At 46.1% G+C, this 17722-nt stretch overlaps 2 protein-coding genes across 2 annotated transcripts in view; one reads left to right on the forward strand and one right to left on the reverse strand.

Annotated features, from left to right (window-relative positions):
* Window positions 1–3987, forward strand: part of nav2a (neuron navigator 2a) — a gene marked incomplete at its 5' end in the record, with an annotated part of 83852 nt that extends 79865 nt beyond the window's left edge. Inside the window, 7 exon segments of the mRNA XM_084437223.1 lie at window positions 409–644; window positions 1167–1321; window positions 1505–1576; window positions 2130–2326; window positions 2948–3066; window positions 3186–3386; window positions 3849–3987. Of these exon segments, the coding sequence (XP_084293349.1) occupies window positions 409–644; window positions 1167–1321; window positions 1505–1576; window positions 2130–2326; window positions 2948–3066; window positions 3186–3386; window positions 3849–3974 (1106 nt within the window). The 3' untranslated portion in view covers window positions 3975–3987.
* A 2577-nt stretch (window positions 3988–6564) lies between these two features.
* On the reverse strand, window positions 6565–9592 carry dbx1a (developing brain homeobox 1a; the record flags this gene model as incomplete). Its single annotated transcript, XM_084436752.1, has 4 exons — window positions 6565–6903; window positions 7120–7325; window positions 8933–9034; window positions 9223–9592. 4 exons carry the CDS (start codon window positions 9590–9592, stop codon window positions 6565–6567), a joined length of 1017 nt encoding a protein of 338 aa, XP_084292878.1.
* Between the last annotated feature and the right edge of the window lie 8130 nt (window positions 9593–17722).

Consider the following 17722-nt stretch of genomic DNA (forward strand, 5'->3'; position numbering starts at 1 on the left):
CGTTGTAGCGGTACGGCCTAATGCTGCGTTCCTTTTGTATTGGAGCTCCGGATTTGGCGCCCGGGATGACGTCATATCCTGGTTGAATGCGTTACAGAAATAAAACGTGAAAAACCCAACTTTCGCCCCATCGTTGTCATTCTAACATAGTTAGCTTAGTCAGCCTGTCAGCTTTCACTTATTGTCGAAGTGCGGAGCAGCCATCTTGATTTATGTCAGCAGCTGACGTTGATGAAATCGGGGTTGGTCGTGGTAGATTTTTTTTGTCCCGAGTAAAATGGCGGAAATCGCCAGTCCGGGAGACGTGTTTGATGACGATTTAGACGTCGACCTCGGGAACACCGGCGTTCCCGACACGAAAGGGCCGCAGCATAACCCACGCCACGTTCCTCTCCCCGTCCCCGGCAGGCGCGGCGAGCGGCGGCGTGGACGCGCTGGTGTTCGACAGCCTGGTCCCCAAGCCCATGCTGCAGCGCTACGTCTCTCTGCTGAGGGAGCACCGCCGCGTCATCCTCTCGGGCCCCAGCGGCACCGGCAAGACGCACCTGGCCAATCAGCTGGCCCGACACCTGCTGCTGCTGGAGGGCCGCCCCCCGACGCCGCACGCCGTGGTCACCTTCAACGTGGACCACAAGTCCAGCAAGGTGAGAGGCGCACCGGACGCCGACCCCTCCCCCGCTGGGTACGGACTCCCAATGTCGTCAGCGAGTCCTAGACAGACTGATGTGACACACGCACACTCCTGCCTCCTCGCACTCGTTCGTCACCAAACCTCTCTCTCTCCCTCGCCTTCTTTCTCTCTCTGTCTCTCTACCTCCCTCTCTCTGTCTCTCTACCTCCCTCTCTTTGTCTCTCTACCTCCCTCTCTTTATCTCTCTACCTCCCTCTCTCTGTCTCTCGCTCCCTCCCTCTCTCTGTCTCTCTACCTCCCTCTCTCTGTCTCTCTACCTCCCTCTCTCTGTCTCTCTGCCTTCCTCTCTCTGTCTCTCTACCTCCCTCTCTCTGTCTCTCTACCTCCCTCTCTCTGTCTCTCACTCCCTCCCTCTCTCTGTCTCTCTACCTCCATCTCTCTGTCTCTCTACCTCCCTCTCTCTGTCTCTCTACCTCCCTCTCTCTGTCTCTCTACCTCCCTCTCTTTGTCTCTCGCTCCCTCCCTCTCTCTGTAGGAGTTGCGTCACTACCTGTCTGGTCTGGCAGAGCAGTGCGGAGGTGAGCACCCAGAGACAGAGCGCCCCCTGGTGGTCATCCTGGATAACCTGCACCACGTCAGCTCTCTCGGAGAGATCTTCAACGGCCTCTTCAACTGCAAATACCAACACAGGTGAGTGCACACACACACACACACACACACACACACACAGTATGTTTGCCAAGCTCTCCCTCAGTCTGGGACAATAGGTTTCACCAGTGATTATCAACCACACACACACACACACACACACACACACACACACAGAAGGATGTGTGTATGTTGATTTTTTTTTCACTTTTTCTCTTCCCCTAGCCCGTACATCATTGGCACTATGAGCCAGGCCACCTCCTCCTCCCCCAACCTCCAGCTCCACCACAACTTCAGGTACCTGAACACAAAAACACACCTGTCGCCCTAGGAAAGGCTAGACTAGGGACATACACACAGTATTTTAACCACAGATTTAAACACACACACAGTAGTTTCAGTCCTGTTGAATAGATGGTGAGAATGATAGTGATAGACTGATAGACGATGAATAGTATAGTAAATTGACAGTTTGGTAGCCTTTCAATGTCTAGCTGAGGACTGGAATGAGGAACTGATTAACTTTGATAAGATACTGTAAGGATAATCGATTACAAGTATTCCAATGTACCTGTACCTGTACTTGGTAAAAATGGCTAATAAACTTTCTATTCTATTCAGATATCATACAGTACAATACATAGTTTGAAATGTGCCACTACAATCAGCCAGAAGGGGGCAGTAGCATGCTGAGAATATGTCACTTAGGATGGCTACTTGATTTCCTTCAGTAACGTCTATTGCTCATCCAGACCTGCACTGAACCTCTTCTACTGTACATTGTATGAAGTCGTGTTGGTGAAATGAATCAACGATTGAGTAGCAGCTCTAAACTGTCGCGTCTGGTCAGGTGGGTGCTCTGTGCCAATCACATGGAGCCGGTGATGGGCTTCCTGGGGCGCTATTTGAGGAGGAAGCTGATCGAGACGGAGATCGGCAGCCGGACGCGCAACACGGAGCTGGTGAAGATCATCGATTGGATCCCTCGCGTGTGGCACCACCTCAACCGCTTCCTAGAGGCCCACAGCTCCTCCGATGTCACCATCGGTGAGAAAAACAACATCGCTTAGTTACTCACCAGTTTATACTGGGATCAGTGAGATCAAACAGAGATCAAACACTACATTCCAGCACTCTTGGGGACAATAAAGTTGATCTTATCTTATCGTGGATGAGTGATATAGTGGCTGCTAGTTGTTACCTCTGCCCCAGCAACAGCACAGGGCGAGAGGTAATCTTTTCGGTGGCGTGTTGGTTGGTTTATTTATTGGTTTATGTGTTAGCAGGATTAACGCAAAAACTACCAGACCGATTTTCTGGAAAACTTGGAGGGGTGTAGCATGGGCCAACTTAGAACCCATTAAATTTTGGAGCGGACCCGAATCACAGGTCCATAAGCCGCCCAAACACGGCCGACCATTCACCTTCTTTGTCAATGGGGGGGATTGAAACGGCCACATCTGGACACGGGAAGGTCACAGAGACACAGGGTTTGGACTGGCATAAAGCTCTCGACCTAACAAATGTAGCAATACCAAACATGTCCTGCTTGCGCACAGTGCCACAAAATGCATTTGTGGACGGAGGTCTGTGCTCTCCAAGCACCATTTCTAGTTGTATGTGTGGTGTTGTGACCCCTTTAACATCTGTGCGACCTTTCACCCCCAGGGCCCCGCCTCTTCCTGTCCTGTCCCATGGACGTGGAGGGCTCCAGGGTGTGGTTCACAGACCTGTGGAACTACTCCATCATCCCATACATGCTGGAGGCTGTCCGAGAGGGTCTACAGGTACATACACACACACACACACACACACACACACACACATGCACTCATCAATAAGCATTACATGTTAGCCATGTTACAAAACCAAGCTTACATTTATGTTTACGTCACTGTCTCTCTAGCTGTATGGTCGCAGATCAGCGTGGGAGGATCCTGCTTGCTGGGTGATTGACACCTACCCATGGTCAGCCACACCCACTCCTGCTGATTGGCCGCCGCTACTCCAACTCCGGCCAGAGGACGTGGGATTCGACGGTTACTCTGCGCCTAGAGAAGGAATCAGGAAGGAGCCCCCGCAGAGCGACAGTGATGCTGATCCACTGGTAGGAGAAAACAACACACACACTCTGCCCTGTTGCTGTCTTTGTTGTCTGTTTTAGCAGAGTCTGTTTGGGCGGCTTATGGACCTGTGTGCTTATTACATCTGGCCTCAGGGACTGCAGTTGAATTTAGCTTTTTTGCTAAGACTGACACATTTACCCCTGTGGTTGATTCATGTGTACTGTCCCTGTTCAAATAAATAAATGAAATGAAATGAAATGAGCATACTGTACACACGCACACACACACACATACACACACACACACATACATACACTCACACACACATACACTCACTCTCACACACACAAACACACACACACGCATATGAACACACACACACACACACATATACACACATACACACACAGACACATGCACACATGTACAAACATACACACACACACCAGAAACCTACTCACAACAGCTTGACCGTAACCCCCAAAATGTGTTTGTCTCTTCAGATGAATATGCTAATGAGGCTGAAGGAGGCGGCCACGTCGTCCAGCCCCCAGAGCTATGACAGCGACTCCAACACCAACAGTCAACACGACGACATCCTGGACTCATCCCTGGAGTCCACGCTGTGACGCGCTCCATAACCCCTCCCCTCCGCTTCCAACTTCCATTCATCAGAACACCTGTCGTGAATGTTGTTTCCGAGATCATGCCACTATAACGATCATCAAGTCAAAAACACTACGGGTGCAGGTAACCCAAAAACAGACAGGAAGTGAACAGAGGGAGAGGTAAACCAGGATTCTGCTGCACTCCTCCCTGCTAGGCGCCGTCAATGCTTAGTTTAAAAAAAAACAAAAAAAAAACATGATGCTTGACACTGTGGATGGAACATCTTCATCATCATCATCACCATCACCACCACCATTAACCACCAGCATGGACGTATCCTCCATCGCTCTCCCAGCTCTGAGTCACAACCCCACCCCCACCTCCACGGGCCAGGCCCTGCTCTGTCCTCCCCCAGCTGCAGTGCACCCAAGTGAGCTGTAGGTGGGGCTACAGGGTGCTACCTCTGGAAGCAATGGGTTGGAGGACACACAAACACACACACACACACACACACACACACAGAGCAGCTGTCATCGCCATCACCCACCAAGTTAACTCTTTCAGGCGCCAATGCAGCGATTGGCGTGCATTCTGCAGCAAAACCGGTTGCTGTAGCACAAGCTTCTTCAGGCAGAAGTCTATATAGGTGCTGGACTGAACTTAAGAAAAGGATGCCTTACTCTTTTGTAACAGACTACGTGCATTAGCTACTTTCTTATTTGTCTGTATGGCTGTAAACTCATAGGGCTCTAAGTCAACCCTCTCCTTGAATTGTGCCAAGGCAGGCAGGCTTAAGGGGCAGGGTTGGCCTTTGTCATATCAGACACCAATGCTGTGTTATAACAAGTGGGTAGACAAGAAAAGGACTTGGGGTTTAATATATGTATAACAAGCCTATTGCTCCCAATGCTGAGAAGTTTGTACAAGTTTGGACATATCTTTGTGAGGCAACCTTCAAGAAGAAAGGGTGCAAGTTTGGTGCTCAAAATAAGAATATCTTTTTTTTTTGTAATGAGTTGTACGGATATGAGGGGAAGATTACCGAGAAATTGTGTTCATTTTATACCTCATCAACCTTTACACCCTTGCGCCTTTGCCATGCTTGTCGTCTTTGATTCTGTGATTTGTAATGAACAATATTGTCATAACAACATGTTGGATGGATTACGTGACAACTAAGTGTATGTGCTGCTTTGTTTATTGTGATTTTACTTGATCATGTCAAAAGGTACGAACGGAAGAACAAAATTATTAGTAGCTCTGACTTGAGTTGAAAACAGAACTGTCTTTTTCTTGGGGTCATAGTTATGAGGTCTTGTTTCCCCCAAACCTGCCTCCTGGGAAAGGTGTACTTAGGGCAAAGTTGATTTTTGTCCAGCATTGCTTCTGCTGCTTTTCAATGTTTGCGTGTTCTAAGTCACCAATCCTATGCAACATTCATTTTGATCTCAAAATGGAAGCCAGGCCTGAAGGTGATTTCCTAAAGTTTTTTTCAGCACTGCCAAGAGATGTACAGCTTGTAAACTGATATGTGAATACTCTTTGGGCCTGTGTGCCACATTTCTTGTTCACTTGTGTGTGTACATTCTGAGAGGGGTCTCTTGTTAAAGTAAATGTAAGCACAAACAGAAACAGATTTGTCCGTTTGTCTTGTGAAAAGCCTGCTTTGAGATGTGCGGATGTTAAAGATGTATGGAGAGTATTTGTTGAATTATGTTTCTCATAAATGAATGTGTAGCCTTCTTTGATATGTACATTTTTCTATGTAACATAACCATGTAAATAATTGATTACTTTGCAACATTTTGATGAATTTTATAGCTGATTTGTAACAGTACTTGAAAATGAGTATTTTGTGCACAGTCTCCCTTACATCACAGGGGCTGGGTGTCCAGTTCATCATCAGGAGTCTGTCCAGGGCTTTGAGAGTTTAATCTGATGATAACTGTACTAGTCTTAAGTTATTTGTGATTCATTAAAATTAATGATTATTTATGATTTCTGCTGTTTTTCTTTATCTTTCAGCAATACTTAGATGTATTCCCCACATGTCTCTAAAATGCCAGCTGAGGCCAATGATGTTGGCCTACAAACGTGATTATTAGGTTACAACAACCCCACAAGATGGACATTGGGCATGCTTAAACTTTTCAGAATTTATTTGGCATTTTTACAAAGAAACACTGAACTTTCAACAAAGGTATATTACATTGAAACATACTTATTAATCAAATCCATATAAATTATTCACGAAATGGCTACAATTTTCAATAAACAACTCTATAAGAAGCCCAGGTAATTGTAACTCAATAGGTTATTATTGGCATATAATTTCCATACAAATTTGTACAAAATACTGTACAGTTGAAAAAGCTGTGCAAAACAGCAAATCGTCACTAAGAAGTATATCCTATAAAGTAAACCCTGCCGTTAATGAAAAATGCTTGATAAAGTTGATAAACAGATGTTCATTATTTGTGGAAAAACTATTCACTTGATGCAGTTGGGTCTAAATTAAGGATACAGCCTCTTGTAAACCTGGACACATACAGGTATGTGCTTTACAGTCAGTCTGATATAAAACATAGTTTATATTGTTTTGTAAATAAATTAAGAAACTGTTATCTCCTCGTCGTCAGATTGTGAGAAGTCCGAGTGCTTACTGGAGAAAGAGGGAGACGAGATATTCGACCCGGCGCTGTTCAGTGGCTCGCGCCCTGTAGTTGGGGATTGGCAGCGGACTGGCGCGCGCAGGCTCTCTCCGGTAAACGCTTCCTCTTCCTCTTCGTCCTCTTCCTCCGCGGAGGATTTCTTCCCCACGTCGCTGAGGTCTGGGTGGGGGTTTGTTTTAGTGGGCAGGGTCTGCTCGCGACAGCCTCCCGAGGACAGCAGTTCCCTCTCCTTGGAATTCCTCCACTTCATTCTACGGTTCTGGAACCAGATTTTGACCTAAAGAGGGGAGATAAATAATCGGATTAATCGATGAATTAGAAGAGCTCTTTTATTGGAGTGTCTGGAGTCAACTTTCTGTTGCTTCGATGGACAGTGAAACCTTCGTGTTGTTGCATGGAGTCATTACGCGAAAATTAAGCGCCCGAGTGTAGCCTATATCTTTACGCAAGCTTAAAAGTAGGCTATACACCATGCATGGTGCACGATATTTACCTGGGAATCTTTGAGACCGAGCTTAGAAGCCAACTTCTTTCTATCGGGTTTGCTGATGTATTTCTGTTTCTGGAACATTTTCTCCAAGGCCTTGCGCTGCACGTCGGAGAACACTGCCCTCCTCAGCATCCCTCTTCGGGGCTTCCCTCTGGCGGCCAGCGGCCAGGAGAAGGTACCGGGGATTGGCACGACAGATGAAGATGAAGCTATAACAGAGAAGAAGGGATGGAAAGGGACGTTAAATTAACCAAACACATTAAATTCTAGCAAGATTGCAAGAACCCGCAACAAAAATGCCATCAAGGATAGCCTACATTTAGCCTATAGCTAGTGGATTCCTGGTTTTAAAGGCACAGCTCAAAACTTTTTTTTACCCTTGGCTCCAAAGTTCTGTTATTATTGAATATGCTTTCCCCTCAGGACTGTGCAATACGTCTCCGTTTTGAGTGAAATGGCACGAGGTGACTAATTAGCACATTGGCCGGACCCCAACCGCATTGGTATGGTAAAGAGGTAGCATATCCTTTAAGGAACCCCGCGAGGGCGGATAGAGGAGTTAATAAACCGTGAACGGTAATTGTGTAGTAATGAACTAACGTAGAAAAGACTCTGGACAGGCGGCGAAGGCCATATATTATCGCAACAAAAGGAGATTTACACTTTCAAACTAAACACCACTGCATACCAGAATACTGATGACCAGGGGCCCATGGGCGCATTTCTCTGCCCTCAAATCATTTTCATTAAATGAACACGAAAAGCTATTCAGGACGTTCGAGTTGTTTTGTTGAGGTATTCAACGCTACCCATGAAAAGGACTCCAACTCTATTATGATTAGTCTGAATGAAAGCACGGACTAGCGACTTTATAGACTTTTCTAAGAGATTATTCTTTATCCCGCTTCGTTGATTGGCCCGGTTTAAGGAACGAGAGACGAGAGGACCGTTTAGGGTGTTTTTCAGGTCAGGGATATTGTGTAATAGCTCACAGAGACGTTTCGACTTGCAGTCATTCAATAACCTAACTCTGAATTCGTGAAGGTACATCTGCTCTTCTGCAATTATAGCACTTTGCCAAATGTGTTAATGAAATAGTAATGTGACTCTCCACTTTATGAGATACCTGATTGATTTAGCTGGAACTCACGGCTTATTCGCATTGTTATCTCTGCGCGCACTTCCCAACACGCTATGTGGTCTTGTGAGAATACTGAGAACTCTCAATAGCGCCTAATGGGGAAATTAGTGCATGACTGCTCCCCGCCTCTGGCCCGCCTGGTAAAAGTCACTCTCCTGGGTCTGTGGGTGGCTTGTCCTGGTGGGAGCTGACCAAATCGGTCATGGTGCTGAAAGCTTTGTTGGCAGCCAGCGGCACAGTGCCCCGCCGCTGTGGGAAAACGCGGGACCGAACGGAGGTGCCAAAACGCCCCCAGTGAGAAGTGGAGGGACCGACCCGCACCCCGCCTCAAATTTAAACCGTGACGATTCCGGATAATTGGTTAATGAGGGGGTGTGTTGAGGGAAAAGCTAAGCACAGTAGTCTATTAGTCAGCACTCAGAGTGAGGCATCGAATTACCTTACCTGACATGTTCTAAAGTAGCCTATACTTCAACAACGTGCGTGTTTACTCCTACTGGCATATTGCTTTAAAGGCATATTTCATGATGACACATTAAAAGCTGCGCAATGGCCTTGTTTTTATATCTCAGACCCTCTGTAAATGAAGTTAGTCAAGGCAGCCTACAGTTAAGACACCGCACGTGCACCACAAAGCACAAACAAGTCGTGCGTAAAAGGTATAATTGGTCTCACCTGGGAAATATGCAGATCTGAAGAAGGGGTGGAAGGGTCCATCAAAATAGGGGAAGGGGAAGGCCTTAGGGTGCATACTGTGGACTGAGGGGGGCGACGATGCTGTGGATAAACATGCCGACATGTCAAGGAACTGAATGTCACATTTTAGTTCCTCGTCAAACACATCCATCTCAAACAATAACAATAATTCTGAAAAGTCTAAAATTAGCTCAAAACACTTTCAAATATTGAGCACAAACAAAAACAAACTATGTTCACTATCAAACATTCATCGTACGCACACTTACCGGTCTTTGGTGATGGTGCCAGAATGGCGCTGACTCCAAACTTCAGAAAAGTTGGATCTTTGCTGGTTGGGAGTGACGTTTTCGGCGGCGAGCATGATTCGCGCGTCACCCCAGACGGTGAGATCACGCGCTCCGTGGGCACAGTGCAGAAGGACATGGTGTTGGTAGTTGTCGCCGGCGAGACGCTCGATGAGGAGACTGTTCGGTTGAGGTACGGGACTGGCCTGCTTATCCGCAGCAGGTCCTCCACGAGAAAGCTTGAGTGGCTTGGAAAGGAGGAGTGCACGGACGGGTGGAACGGCAACGCGGCAGTAGGTCGGTAAAGACCTGGGTACATCGCTGGAGGCGCAATTACGCTTGGGATCATCATGGTCCCGTCTGTAACACAACACCCAGATATTGAAATACTCCGACTAAGCGAGGTGAGGTTCTTGTCTCAATGGCTAGTTACTCCTGTCCTCTGTTCCTCTCGCTCTGGGGAAAGCCGTTTTATAGCGGCCTGCCCCCAAAGCTTCTTTCAGAGCTGACAGCCACAACAATGAGGTTCAACAAAGTTCTCCACATGGGTCGCTTTCAAGCGCCATTCCCGGCGCGCTGATTGGCCAGTGAGTGCAATTTATGATTGGATTAGAGTTCATAAGCAAGCAATACACAACGTCCCTTCCACAAAAGGCACAGTCATCAATTTTGCATATTGACCACGTTCCATTGAGGCCCCGTGAATTTGTTTTGTTTGGCAACGGCGCATGTAGGCCAATTAAAAAAATCTTAAAAGATTCAAACATAATTTGGGAAATCTGAATAGGGACTTCACCAGAAGAAGCCGCTATTTGTTACCCGGGATCCCTGCAGTGATATATAGCCTAGTAGATAAACAGACCCCCTGAATCGGATTAATTAGAAATAGGCTAAATATAGCCAATGCCTTAATGCCTCCAAGCACACTGCAATATAAACATTTAGCCAACAAGTATCAATGTTGAGCCTATTCGATGATAATGTAATGATGATAAAGTTGAATGATTATGAAAACGATACGTTACATTGATTCTAAACATACGAATAGGCTACTTGAATTTGGAATATATATGCCTAGCCTATTTGATTGCTTCAAATGTAAATTATCTTTGGGTTTCATTGGATTCTCAACACTCAATCTGGACGTCGTCATGGAATAATGTCTTAAACGGATTTCTTCTCTCGGGACGCTTTAACAGATGTGTTAAATATCACGGGGTTTGCAAAGTCTTCATTCAGTGCGCCAGACCCGCTGCACATTTTGCGCAGGAGAAGTGTGCGGGCCTGATCCTGTTAACCATGAACTAACTGTCACCCTCAGCTGCGGCGGCGCCCCACTCTCCCTTTCTCTCCCTCGCCTTCAAAAAGCCTACTGGAATAAAAGCTTTATTTCTAAAGACGGTTTTGTTCTGCTATTTTAACCGGCTGAATAAAAGTGCATCTGTGATTTGATTTAAAGCGCATTCATATGAGCGGACACCGAAACCCTTATAAAACTCGTATTAAAGCGACATTGGAGCCCGTTACGGCCGTGTTCTGGCAGGCTACACACCAAATGCGGTGAACGTGTAAGAAATAGCTTAGAGTAGTAATGTCTTTTAACCCACATGTAGGCTTATACGGCAAAGAGGGAAGGCAAACGAAAATAAATATAATATAGGCCTAACAGAACAATTCTCCATAGTTGGACAAAAATGAATATAGGCTGTGTAGGCCTAGCCTATTCTTTTGCAATAAAGGGTGGAACATATGATTAGGCCTATGGCCTAGGCCTATATGCTATGATTTTTTAGATTTTTCATAAACTTTCTCAATATCATTTGGCAAGGTATAGCCTAGCCTATAGCCAACATAAGCCTGTTAGATTTTATGATTTTTATACAAACTCAAGCTATGTGATCCAGTTAGGCATTATTTTTATTAATAAGAAATGGGTTAGGCTACTATTTAATAATACAATAATTTTCTCAAAATAATAATCTAGAATAAATTATTGTGTCATAATAGTCATTACACTTCATCAGTAGCCCTATCGTTTTGTTTTCTATTAAAATATGTGATTTGTTTGACCGCCTGTTTTATATTAGAACCATGCGCGTAACGTTTTATTAGTCTAATTGCTGAATTTAGCCAGTATAGCCCATCATTAGGAAGAAGTTCAAATAGCCTAATGATAGGTGGTTCAGCATAAATCAAATATAAACTGACCACAATATTATAACTGCAACGGAACGCCTCCGTGAAATAATTCCTTTAGAGAAATACTAAACGGTTATCAGACGTGCTTTAGCCATTATGAGAGTTCCCGGCCAAAGGAGACGTATTAGGACACCCTACCACAACACCGTCACTATTCACTGTGAAATGAAGTAACGAGACCTTCAAAGCTTTTTTATGAGCCTATTCCTTTACTTTGCTCCGAAAATCCTCCCATTGTGACTGGTAAGCAGATGGTTAGTAGGAAGCATAGCTTAGTCTCGATGACCGAGACTAATTTCTACTAGCTTTGCAAGCTTGCCACGTCTCTCTTCTTTTACCAAACAGAGCAAAAACAGCTGGCTTCAGCTGAATTAAAGCCATTAAAAGCACATCTCTAAAATATTACAGCACCCACTCCTCCCTGACCCCGTATGTTCGACCCCCCGTCTCTCTCTCTCTCTCTCTCTCTCCCTCTCTCTCTCCTCTCTCTCTCTCTCTCTCTCTCTCTCTCTCTCTCTCTCTCTCTCTCTCTCTCTACCTCCCTCTCTCTTTCTCTCTCTGTGTGTAGGAAGACATTGAAACGGAAGGGTCCACACATAGCCTAACGATCCGCAGCCACAACATATCAAAACAATTTACTAAATAGATTAACCCAGCCATTGTCTTGCGTTACTTTCTGCTTCGTTAAGTGAAAAGGCTGAGTAAATATGTTACCCATGCATGAAGAGCTCTCTATGGGTTCTCTCATTGTGCTACGGGTCAGACAGGTGGTTAACTGTTTATTATTCTCCCATTATTTATTGGTGACGTGGCCAAGTGGAGGAAGGGAACTCCCCGTCTTTTCAGTGCGCGCGGATGGACAGATTGCACTGACTGGTTGCGCGTTCTCCGATGACACCAGTGATCTACCTACAGCAGTCTATAGGCTACTTGCACTCGAGGATCGAGGTTTATTTTTTATAATAGTTGTAGGCATATTTCAAACGCTTTAGGTATATAGGTGCCTTAGGTATATAGCTCCAGACTCCAACCCTCTCTCAAGTAGAACTTTACGCATCATCACTCATAACCAAAAAGTGCTGTCTTCTGCTCACACACTAGCCGGATATAAAACAATTACCCTATTCACTAAATATAATACATAAAATAACTTGATATCCGCTATAGCCAGCCTAGTTAATTTTCATGTTTAGAGAGCAGTCAAGAAACGAACACATTATGTTCCATGTTGCACCGACTAATCAAAACGAGTTGCGTGTGGGCCAGTGGAGACCAATTTTGAGAGTTTTTATAAAGTGCATGGTAGACTAAACTCCACCTGGAGAGTCGGGCTCTCTGGAGATGTCCTTGCTTGGCATCTGCCTTGGCGCAAAACCCTGCTGCAAATTGAACGAATTAGCAATGGCACAAGATTCAGAGGAATAGTGACAAGCATTAAATCGATATTAACTTTGTATTAAACATGGGCCCCTCATCTCCCCCAAATGGACTAAAGCCATATCTCCCTGGACAGCTCTCTGCACCTGTTCTCTGGTTTCCCTCTGCAGGCAGACAGAGCAGCAGCCACTGCAGGGAGAGAACTTTCCATTTCACCCCTGGGCTTGTCGGTCATTCACTTGATGTCAGTCAACAACATTTCATTACCTCTGCCCCAGCGACAGCACACGGTGAGAGGTAATGTTTTCGTGTGGTGTGTGTTTGTTCGTTTGTTCATTTGTTCATTCGTGTGTTATCAGTATTACGCAAAACTACATGAACGATTTTCACGAAACTCTGTGGAAGGGGGTAGCACGGTTCAACTTAGAACCCATTACATTTTGGAGCGGATCTGAAGCACAGGGGGGGGGTCCACAAGCCAGCCATTCAACTCCATTCATTTTTTAGACCATGTTTATGCTAAAACTACCAGACTGATTTTCATGAAACTCAGTGGACGAGTGTAGCATGGGCCGACTTAGAACCCATTCAATTTTGGTGCGCAGAGCCCCAAAATGCACTAATGGGTGGAGGGCTGTGCTCTCTGAGCACCCTTTCTAGTTAAATTCTGGATTTTTTTCATGTTTAATTCTGTGTACCTACTAAGAAATTATTAGTTAAACTTTTGTGATCATTTGTAATGAAGTCAGGTTCAAAAAAAAAAAAAAATCTGTTAGAATCTGTAATTGCATAAAGTCAGTGAAGCCCACTTGTGTTTACATTGTAACAAACTACAGTATACCGGGCAAGTGATGCTTAAATGCAGACATGGAACTGTCTGGCTCATTGATAAATCTGTATTCTTTGTAATTCGTAGTGCTGCTCTAACCATAGGAGACAGAGAGAAAGGTTTGTGTCCCTGCTCTGTTGTTCACCTATCAGTGGTGGGCTGCATGGATCTCAAGTGCTCTAATCCTCTTTAGAGCACATGTTGGTACAGTTTGCATATCATTTTCACATCTCGGAGAAAAGGGCACCACCTTCTCCATTCACAATGATCCTCTAACGCCTTTCAGCGGAGCTACCGCCAACGGCATTAGCATAATCTGACAACCACCGCTATTGTTGGTGACCTTGTATGCAAAGTTAATTGCTCATTAATACCAGACAAAACACAGGGGTGCAAAGGAAGTAGAGTAGTCTTCTGAGTCAGTGGTTGAACATGAATAGATGGAGAAGTAGAATAGCCTGCATATTATTTTTAAGCATGACTTAACTAATACGGTTGAGAGTACAGTATGCCATATGGACAGTTATATATATTATGTCTGGAATTAATTACACTTGTAGAATGTGTTTGCACTCTAGGCTTAATGCGCCTTTTTTACTGTCTAATGGAACACACGCACACACGGACACACACACACTCACACACTCACACACACACACACACACACACACACACACACACACACACACACACACACACACACACACACACATACACACACACACACACACACACAACCATACACCCACACGGTCACACACACTCCCTCCAAAGCCTATATGATTTGTCACAGTGGCTCACTGGTAATCAATTGCAAATGTATCTCACTCTGAGTTTAATCTCATCTCTCCACCAGTTTCACGGATACGGGGCGATTTGTGCGAGGGCCTCGGGAGTCCCCCCCCCCCCCCCCAGCACCTGGCAGGCTTTAGGGGGAGCAGCATGTTACCACCCGCTGTTAAACGGGTGCCCCTTCCAAGGGCCCAAGCGTCACTGCTCAGCACAGTGAAGAGGGCCAGGCTCTGTGGTTGTCAACACTGATTTAGATTAGGGTCCCTATTGTGACATTAGCTCTGACTGCCATGGTCCAGCCAACCAGGGCCACTTGTTTGATATAGATGTGTTAGCCTATATAACTGATCATCATTGGTGTGGATTGTCTGTAAATAGGGTGTTTAGGCCACTCCAGGCAGCTGGAATGCTGTAAATGAGATGGATTTTAGGGACTCCATGAAACTGTAAAATATGGTATTTGTTTTTTTGTCACTTGTTGCCTTCTGAGCTTCTTTCTGCTGTACCTTGGGTATAAAAAGCGCAAATATGTTTGATTATGACTGCAATAAGGCTTTATGTAGGCTACATACCCGCAGTTAGTATAATTGAATGCAGTCAACAAACGCACATTTACTATAGTCATGACTAATAGACAATAAAACATGTGCGAATCCTCCTCTTATGAAATTAAAAAGGCTTGCACAGCGAGGTGCTCTATTGTCAGTGGGTAGGAAAGGAATCAATCTCCATGATGCATCACGCAATCATTATGTCATCACACTGTTATTACCTCAACATCACACTGCTATTACCGCACAACATTTGTTTACTTTTTCGTGCTACTCTTAAGCCAGTTTCGTAACTTTTCGTTCCTTGCATTTGGTAGTTTTGGAATAGCACCCTCTGTAGTCCAGGGTACAGCTTGTTTACCGGGGGGCCAGGGGGGGAGCCGGCCTGGCGGCCTCGGAGAGAAGGGGGTGGGGGGGGGGCAGTTAGAGCAGGATGTCTGAATGGGGAGAGAAGGGGCTCGGTCTGGAGGAGGGGAAGCCTGACAGAGTCCGCTGCCTGTTGGCCCTGCAGCATTGACGCAGCGCTGGCCATGTAATCGGATTGCGGGCGGGTGAAAGTGAGCCCGGGTGCTTATGTCAGTTTGCGTCTCGTCAAGCTGAATAATACGCATGGCCGGGGAGCCCGGCGGACGCTCCGCCATTGAGGCGTCTCTGCGCTCGTGGCTAAGCGTCTCTAAAGGAGAGAAAAAGACTCATTGGATTCATATATAATTCTCACTCGAGCGTTTTTGATGCATTTGCATAACAGGGGGGAAACCAGTGATCTTTTCAGTGCTGCTGCTGCTGCTACTGTGTGTTTGTGCGTATGTGTGCGTATGTGTGTGTGTGTGTGTGTCTGAACGGTGCCCCAGAAGAGGCCCTGTAAAAGCGAGCCTGTGTAGAGGACAGGACACGGTTCTTGTGCTCAGGCTCTCATGGTTAATCGAAGAGCAACAACGAACCTGACATTTAACTCGCTCCCCTCAATCTGGTGCCGTGTTCCTCAAAAACAAAGAGCTGGGAGCGAGAGCAGAATACTCATCCCAACAGGAGGTCAAGGAACCAACATAAACCGGTAGAATAGGAGACCCCTATTGAACTCTACGCTGAATATACATTGTTTCCTACGTTAAAACTTTTTTTTGTCACCAGTTGATCGTAAAACAGGCGAATGTATGATGTTTTGGGGTCACACTTTGCAATTTGTACTTTGTACTAGCCCATTGATATTTTAGAATTGGATGTCATATATAATGTACCACGAGTGAACCAACTGGTGAAGTTTGATTAGACTGATGAGTTATAGCCTTATAATGTGCATGGCTGTAAAGAGACGCTAGTGATGTGTAGACCCTGGTCTGAAAGTCAGCTAGGACTGGGTGGTGAGGTCACTGAGGGTCACCTCAACCAGGATGTGGACCATCATCTGCTCCATTTCCCTCTTGAGAAGGCTGTGAGGTGTAATGCCCGCTCTGACGGTCAGGGTCTTTGGTCAGGCACACGGTCATAATGTGGTCTGACTTGACTTTGTGCAAGCACAGCGGTCAGCGGCCAGACCCCCACGCCTGTTTCCCAGTATGGTCAAAGTCCTGTGATTTGGAACCATGAGCGGTCATTTAAAGTCATTGGCCTGTACTGATGGTTCATACTAATGTGGCCTGTAATTGATCCCATTATAACACTAAGGGTTTTCTAATGGGCCCAAGGTGAGGTGACCCTGACCCCCCCGGGACCCCTGCGACCCCGCCCCCTGTCACTCCTCCGAACCATCATCCCTCCATCCCTCCCTCCATCTCCTCCTGTCCCTTCTCCTCCTCTCTTCTCCTCTCCTCAGTTTGACTAAGCTTGGTGAACCTGGAGCCTCTTTAACTCAATGAGGTAGAACTGATGCCGCTTTAGGGGAGATCAGAGAGGCCGTGTCTTACTGGGTACACTTTCATGTATAATAGCCCTGGCCCTCGGCCGAGCTGACACCAGGATGTGGGGTTAAACCAGACCTCAGACGGCCCAGAGGTGGCCAGTCGTCGGGGGTCTGACATGGGGAGAGGACCCAAACCCTGCTCAGTGGACGTGGATCTTCTAAAACGTCTATCTCTAGCACATTCTCTGTCTCTTTCTGTAGCTCTGTCTTTCTCTCTCTCTCTCTCTCTCTGTCTCTCTCTCTCTCTTTCTTTTTCTAGGGTTATATTAAAAAGTTTTTCTTTTACATTAATCTTAGTAAGTCCAACCAGAGCCCCCTTGTACTTGAACAAAAGCCAGGGTTGGGTGGAGGGCGAAGGGAAGGGGGCTTCCAGCGGCAACGTGACCTCAGCTCTGGAAGGTCAAATGATAAGACGCTTCAGGTCAAGGGGAGCACAAAAGAGAGGGGAGAGGGTCCACTCGAGCGGCACCACACTGCAGAACAGGAATCTGAAACTCTCGCCCAGCTTAAGTCCCATTGAGGTGGAGAGGTGAGAGGGATGATGGCGACTTCTCATGTTGTAAAGGCATTTGATGGACCTAGATTTTAAAGTATGCGCTTTCGAGAAGGGTCTGGCACCAGTGATGGATTTGGGATAAAAGGAGGTCCTCTTCCCGTACGAAATTATGTGACCTGTTTGCCCCATGCCCTGTTCACATCTTCAGCAACACGTGCACGCACACACGCACGCACACACACACACACACACACACACACACACACACACACACACACACACACACACATGCGCATACACAAACGCATATGCACACACACACATGCACGCACGCACGC

Source organism: Borostomias antarcticus (genome assembly GCF_949987555.1).
Source record: "Borostomias antarcticus genome assembly, chromosome: 4".
Lineage (NCBI taxonomy): Eukaryota > Metazoa > Chordata > Actinopteri > Stomiiformes > Stomiidae > Borostomias > Borostomias antarcticus.